Here is a 7,671-nt window from a genome sequence, read left to right on the forward strand (position 1 = left end):
GTATTCCATAAAGTTACAGAGATTGCTATATGGATTGAAACAATCAGGACGAATGTGGTACAATCGCCTGAGTGGATATTTATTGAAAGAAGGATATCAAAATAATCCAATATATCCATGTGTTTTTATAAAGAAATTACAGTTAGGATTTGCTATTATAATTGTATATATTGATGATTTAAATATAATTAGAACTCCTGAAGAGCTTTTAAAGACAATAGAATATCTTAAGAAAGAATTTGAGATGAAAGATCTTGGAAAGACAAAATTTTACCTTGGTTTGCAAATTGAGCATTTAGCAGATGAGATATTTATTCATCAGTCATCTTATACAGGAAAAGTTTTGAAAAAATTTTATATGGACAAAACACATCTATTGAACATTCTAATGGAAGTTCGTTCACTAGATGTGAAGAAAGATATATTTTGACCTCGAGATGATAATGAAGAACTTCTTGGTCCTGAAATAGCATATCTTAGTGCAATTGATGCATTTATGTATTTTACTAATCATACAAGACCAGATATTGCATTTTCAGTAAATTTATTGGCAAGATATAGTTCTTCTTCAACAAAAAGACATTGGAGCGGAGTTAAACATATACTCTGTTATCTCCGAGGAACGATTGATATGAGTTTTTTTTATTCAAATAAATCAAATTTTGATCTAGTTGGTTTTGCAGATTCTAGATATTTATTTGATCCACACAAAATTAGACCTCAAACAGGTTATCTATTCAGATATGGATGAACTGGTGTATCGTGGCAGTTAGTGAAACAGACCATAACAACGACCACTTCCTCAAATCATGCTGAAATTCTTGCATTTGATAAGGATAGTCGAGAATGTGTATAGCTAAGATCAGCAACTTAGCACATTCGTAAAGAATGTGTATAGCTAAGATCAGCGACTTAGCACATTCGTAAAACATGTGGTTTATCTTCTAGTAAAAGTCTTCCAACGATATTATACGAAGACAACACAACATGATATCACAAATCAAAGGATGATATATTAAAGGAGATATAACAAAACATATTTCATCGAAACTTTTCTACACTCATGATGTTGAAGAAAATGGTGACATCACTATACAATAAATTTGTTCGAAAGATAACTTGATAGACTTATTTATAAAAACATTATCTACCATAACCTTTGAAAAATTGGTACACATAGTTGGAATGTGGCAATTTAGATATCTTAAGTGATGTTTTCATGAGGGGAGCAAATATATTCTTTTGAAAATATAAATTATATGAAATATGTACTCTTTTTCCTTCACGAGGATTTTTTCCCATGTGGTTTTTTCCTAGTAAAGTTTTAATGAAGCATACTTCATATATATAATGAGTATCTAAGGGGGAGTATTATAAATATTATATAATAATAATAGATGTCCATCAGTGCCATGCTTAGTGTCCAATGTCGTGTCATTTTCTTATTATCACATGTGTTGGCTATGTGTCATTCAACCACCTTTGCATAGTGTCCAAGTGTACCACTTCTTACTTGTAAAAATTCCCTATAAATAGGTGGTCATTTGTAGATTTTGCAGAGAGATATACAATAGTTGAAACTCCACCAATTTTGGAGAAAGTGGAGATTTTTGAAGAAATTTCTTATTTTCTATTATTTTATTTATTTATCATTATTTTATTTATTTTAATATTATATTTATTAATATTCGTATTTCCGTGGTGCCTATTTTTTCTCACAAATTCACAACAAATATATAATTTTTAGTTGTTTTAATGTAAAATTAGGCTGTATAAACCCTATAATCACTCGAAATTTTCCTCTTACCACAGGCTTGCATCAGCAAATGTCAAATTTGAGTTTGATTTCAAACAATGATCGGTAGGAAAATCCCTTTTATATCTTCGCTTTGAAACCTCGTATCCACATCAATGTTCTAATCGTGAACGATCCAAACTCGGAGAACTGCAATACAATCCCTCTGAAAAGCTACAAAATTTGAACTAAACCACAACAACAAGGGAGTCGATTACAGATTCACCATGAAAGCTTCGGCCTCACCTCACTCAAAAGCTCCTTTCAAGTTCAGGATGTGAGTTCTTTCTCTCGTTCAACTCCACTATCAATTGTTCTTTCCCTTTATTTCTCTCTCTCTTATGGTTTCGTGTTTCTTTATGTTTTCGATCATTTTCGAAGTCCGACTGCGGAGAATCTAGTGCCAATTCGTTTGGACATTGAAATCGACGGTCAGAGGTTCAAAGATGCTTTCACTTGGAACCCTTCTGGTAATTTTGGTTTGTTTACCTTTCTCCTGCTTCTTATGTTTTCCTTTTAAATCAATGATGATTCATGTGTAGGACTGGAGGTAGTTTCTGCTTTTGATTGTTCGAGTTTACAGTTTAGGATTTATGAATGATAAGATATTGAAAATTTTAAGAAATTACAGTTTTTTTTTTTTTTTTTTTTTTTTTTTTTTTTTTTTAAAATTTTAATAAGAGATGTAAAGAAGATTAACTATTTTCTGAAAGAATATCTGTTAGTTTCTTCTTCCTTCAAGAATTTAAAAAGAAATTACGAACAAGGATCTTCATGCACTGAGTGGCTTGGGCGTGCTTCGTTAATGGTTTCTTACTTTTCAAAGACGCGCCTAGGATTTTTGAGCCACTGCTTGAAACAATAATTCTGTAAGAATAAGAATTAACCACATCCCCCATTATTTTCATAGCCGGCCCACTGATCTTCAGAATGGTTTTGTCCAACCCAGGGCTAGCTTTGAGAGACAGCATGGGTTTTTTTGGGCTTTCCTAATAGGAGGGAAACACAGTGCAAGCCAACTTCCCACCTTGTCAACCGGAATTCGACCTCTCTCCCTACTATTTACGGTTGCCTTGGATTTGGGTCCCTTCGTCAGAAAAACACAACTCTCCTTATGAAATGGCTCTAGGGGTTTTGTCAGGAAGGGAATGCTTTGTGGAGATGCATAATTGGGGCTACTTATGGTGTCGATGCTTACAGTTGGAATTCAAATATGCCTAAGAAGGGAAGAAAAACTAGACTTTGGGCTGTCATTTTAAAGCATAAAGAGCAGTTTTTTTAATTTAACTGAGTTTATTGTGGGTGATGGGAAGTTGATCCTATTTTGGGTGGATAGTTGGTGTGATTCTTTACCCCTTGCACAGAAATTCTCCGATATCTTCACTTTATCCTTAAAAAGGATGCTATTATTGTGAACTGTTGGTGTGCATCCAGTCAAACCTGGAATCTGGGCCTTGGAAGAAGTGTTTTTGATAGAGAGTTGGGGTCATATGGTGACTATCTTGGAAGTCTTAAACTCATGGGCACCTCAGGGAGGTCACAATTGCCTTAAGTGGAAGCTTGACTCCTCGGGGAAGTTTACCACCAAAGCTACCTTTTTGAACATCACTAAGAGAACCTCCTCGTCCACCCTTCCTCTGGTGAATCTTGTTTGGAAGCTTAAAATTCCCAAAAAAAGTCAAATTCTTCCTTTGGTCCCTTGCATATAGAGGCTTAAATACTCATGACAAGCTTCAAAGGAAGCTTAAAAATACCTATCCCGGCCCCTTTTTTTGTTGTCTTTGCTTGAAAGACGAGGAATTCCTTAATCGCTTATTTTTGCATTATAAATTTGCTACTAAGGGATGGACTTTTTGTTTAGAACTTTTGGTTTGGAAAGCTGCCTTCTAAACAAAGTTGCTGACTGGATGCTTGATGGGCTTGATTGTTTTGCCTTAGATGGTAAAGGGAAAGTTCTCTAGGATATGCTTCTCGGTCTCTTTTGTGGTGCCATTGGAAGGAAAGGAATAAATAGAATTTGTGAAGATAAGTTTGCTTCTTTTGATTCTTTTTGCCTCCTGGTGGTGCACTAACAAAACCAAATTCTTTTGTAATTATAGTCTTTCGATGATTTTTAACAATTCGAAGACTCCTTTTTTAGGCTTTGGGGAGGGGTCTTCTCAACTCCTTGCCCTTAGGTTGTTCTCTTTCGTTCTCTGATGGATGGAATATACCCGCCTATTTCTTATACAAAAAAGAGAGTATGGGTTCTTAAGGTCTTGTTTGATAAGTATTTGGTTTTTGGTTTTTGAACATTCACACAACTTCTATATATAGTCATCATCTTTCTTAATGAAACATTTGAATTCTTTGTTTTCAAAATATTGAATGCATTTCAAAAATATGGTTAGGAAGTAGATAATAAAACAAAGAAACTCATGGGTGAGTAGTGTTTATTTGTTTAATTTTCGAAAACAAAAAACTAAGGCTCCGTTTGGTAATCATTTTGTTTTTGTTTTTTGTTTTTGAAAATTAAGTTTATGGACACTACTTCTACCTCCAAATTTCTTCATTTGTCATCTACTTTTTACCAATGGTTTAGAAAACTAAGCCAAATTTTGAGAACTAAAAAAAGTAGCTTTCAAAAAGTTGTTTTTGTTTTTGAAATTTAGCTAAGAATTCAACTATTGTACTTAAGGAAGATGCAAATCATTGTAAGAAATATGGATAAAATAGGCTTAATTTTCAAAAACAAAAACAAAAAACCAAATGGTTACCAAACAGAACCTAAATGGTTATCAAACAAGGTGTAAATTATTAACATGGAAACTTGAATCTAGGAATTTGGAGGTTATCTTAAAATGTTCCAAAACCATAGGCACCCTTGAGACTTAACTTGAAAATGCCTTTTTGGCTTTTCTGATAATATCTTCTATAACGTTATTAATTTTATGTTTACTCTAGATCCCGATTCAGAGGTGGTGATCTTTGCAAAGAGGACAGTGAAAGATTTAAAGCTTCCTCCGGCATTTATTACACAAATTGCACAATCCATTCAAGTAAGGACAATAGTCATCCGAACCTCCCTCTCTCATTCTTCATGGATATGAATCGTCAGCCTAAACCATTTTTCTTTTAGATAGTAACAAAAAAACCTTCCAACTCAAATGAATACCTGTAAATTGTAATAAAATCTTGATGTGCCACCAAATTCACTCATATATTCTCTTGGGTTTTTCTTATCAGTCACAACTTACAGAATTTCGATCCTTTGAAGGTCAAGATATGTATTCTGGTGAAAAGATTATTCCAATCAAGGTTTGTCTCATTGGCGTTACAATACCAATCTCTTGACGACTTCCTCCCTTTATCAATATTCTATAGCTTGATGCCCAATAATGCAATTCTGTTTTTTTCCCAGCTTGATCTCCGAGTGAACAATACACTCATAAAGGATCAGTTTCTGTGGGTAAAGTTGAACATACACTTGCTACATTTGACTAGAACATATATATTGTTAAGCTTACTTGCGCAATATGATATGCCTTTTAGGACTTGAACAACTATGAGAGTGACCCTGAAGAGTTCTCCAGGACATTCTGCAAAGATTTGGGTATTGAAGACCCTGAAGTAGGAGTAAGTAAAGTACAACGTACAAAATAGTATAGTAGAACTTTTTTGTTCCATGTAGTTTGGTTCATTTGGTCATGAAAAGGCAGCTTTCTACTTTAAATGAATGGATTCCCAATGAGCTATTTTCATCTAAAGTGTCGTCCTTTAAATGTTTTTCTCCAACCATTTGATACCGTATGAATTTCATTATTTTTGTGAGGTAGCCCGCCATTGCTGTTGCGATTAGAGAACAGCTCTATGAGGTTTGTTTTTTCTTGCCTGTTAAGCCTCCTTTTCCTAAAGACTATTTTTTTCTAGCGCTGTTCACAATCTGAATAATATATTTCATCACTGCATCTCCATGTGTGTACGTTCCAGATAGCAGTGCAGAATGTTGCCTCAGCAAGAGAAAGCAGAATGAGCAAGAAGGGCCGCCGAGGGTTCGAGCATGTACCAGTAAGGTATCTATTTAGATATTCTAACTTATGCATTGTTCCTCATCTCTTTGTAATCAGATGAGTTGCAATGAGACTTAAATATTTACCTTTTGCAATGGTGCATTTCTCTGTTTGGTGCAACAGTAAAACTGGAGGTGCTTCGGTGGACTTGGTGAAGTTATTTGGTCATAGATCAAGTGTTGTTCGGTTAGTCTATTCCCTATTTATTAATATTATTATTATTTTGGAAATGCTTAGACCATCCCTTGTTGCTTATGGATTTTCCTTTCATTTTCTCTCTCTTATCTAACCTAAGAAGTATATGGTATATGATTCATACATGATTATTTAATACTGCCAGTTATGTTTGTTTCCGTGTGTCTTTCTCGTCAAGAGAGAGAAATCCAATGTTATTCAACATCAACCTAGAAGTTTAGGGTGTTTTAGTTTCTAGGGAATCATACGGTGCTCATGTGATTGACAACTTATCTCAAGTTTTAAAAAGATTCCCACATGTATGAGATATCTAGACATGCTGAGATGTCTTCATATGCAGGTATCTCATTTCCATGACACTTGGTGGGGTTATGGGTATCTATATTCTGGGCATAAAGAAAAAGATACAATTTGTTCCTTGTGACCTTTTACCATTTTCCTAAGATCATAGCATACTTCTTGATTTTAATTTTTTTAGGCAGCAGTTTATGTTTATTTTTAACAAGAAACAAATAATGTTCTTTCTGTTACATATGAATCTAAACTAGTTCTTCTTCTTCTTCGTTTTTTTTTTCAGAATCGGAGAGTATTATTCCCCATCTTAATGCCATTTACACTTATCTATTCTCAAGTTTTAGTTTAAAAATTAGTTCAAAGTACATAAAAAAAGCACACACTTCAAATGCATTAGCTTGTAAAAGTATAAAAAATAGATGCTTATGATAGTATACACTAAAATGCAACAGGAAAAGAAAGGACTGGGACATTTACGAACCAATTGTCGATCTTCTATCCAACGAGGAAGTAGATGCCCTTGAAGCAAAAGAAGAGAGGACTGCTCGATAACATATTCTCAGTTGCTGCTGTTGATCATGTCGCTTCTATCGTCAAACAGCATGGACTTTCCCAGTGGAGGTAAATTATTCGACATGGATATAAAGTTATTAGGTCTTGATGTTTCACCACAATTAACATTCTTTATCTTCTCAAGTTAAAGGCTTTCGTAGTGATTCTTCATGGATGGTTCTTAATCCCCATCTAGCTGTTGAGTAAGGATATGAAGTCTCTGATACTGAAGTTCATATGGTAGATATTTTGACAAATTTTACGGTACTTGGCATGGCTTATGTAACTAGAAAGGGTATAGTGAGCTCTGATAATCATATGGGTACAACTTTTGATATGAGTTCTCATTCTTATTTGTTGCTTTTGATAGCATTCTCAGAACCATTCAAAAATTTTCTGAAAGACTGACAAGTGAAGATATTCATATATGCCAAAAGTTCTTTGATACAATCATTTGGACCATTTCCATAATGGTCCATTTTTCTCTTTAGAAGTTGGAAAATGAGTTGTGGCAGACTTTGATGATAACATCCCATAGGAGGGTGCCATCTAGAATTAGAATTTTTATGTTTAATAAAAAAAAGGAAACATACTATTTCTTTTATTTTTATTGTGGTGCACTTTTAATGACTCAAAAATTTAGTAGGATTCACTCAACAGAGTTAGCCTATAGGAGTTCTTACTGGTTGATGTGTCTACTGTCTAGTTATGTTGAAGAGAGCATTAGTTGTACCTTTGGTCGAGCTAGTAAATGAAAAATACTTGGGCACATTTCATTTTTGTGTA

The 7,671-nt window shown here is 34.1% G+C and overlaps 1 protein-coding gene across 2 annotated transcripts; it reads left to right on the forward strand.

Annotated features, from left to right (window-relative positions):
- Nucleotides 1-1,738: 1,738 nt before the first annotated feature.
- BSH (transcription regulatory protein SNF5, putative (BSH)) lies at nucleotides 1,739-7,225 on the forward strand. 2 transcript variants are annotated; one of them, XM_039042809.2, is made up of 10 exons: nucleotides 1,739-2,072; nucleotides 2,177-2,265; nucleotides 4,739-4,833; nucleotides 5,021-5,092; nucleotides 5,196-5,243; nucleotides 5,327-5,410; nucleotides 5,611-5,649; nucleotides 5,765-5,847; nucleotides 5,968-6,030; nucleotides 6,786-7,225. In XM_039042809.2, exons 1-10 carry the CDS (start codon nucleotides 2,023-2,025, stop codon nucleotides 6,883-6,885), a joined length of 723 nt encoding a protein of 240 aa, XP_038898737.1. In that variant the 5' UTR covers nucleotides 1,739-2,022; the 3' UTR covers nucleotides 6,886-7,225. The 2 variants fall into 2 exon arrangements, with proteins under 2 accessions (XP_038898737.1, XP_090161853.1); XM_090305727.1 differs by having other exon boundaries at nucleotides 1,861-2,072; nucleotides 2,745-4,833.
- The last annotated feature ends 446 nt before the right edge of the window (nucleotides 7,226-7,671 follow it).

Source organism: Benincasa hispida, chromosome 1 (genome assembly GCF_027475165.1).
Source record: "Benincasa hispida cultivar pf3 chromosome 1, pf3_genome.v1.1, whole genome shotgun sequence".
Taxonomy (NCBI): domain Eukaryota; kingdom Viridiplantae; phylum Streptophyta; class Magnoliopsida; order Cucurbitales; family Cucurbitaceae; genus Benincasa; species Benincasa hispida.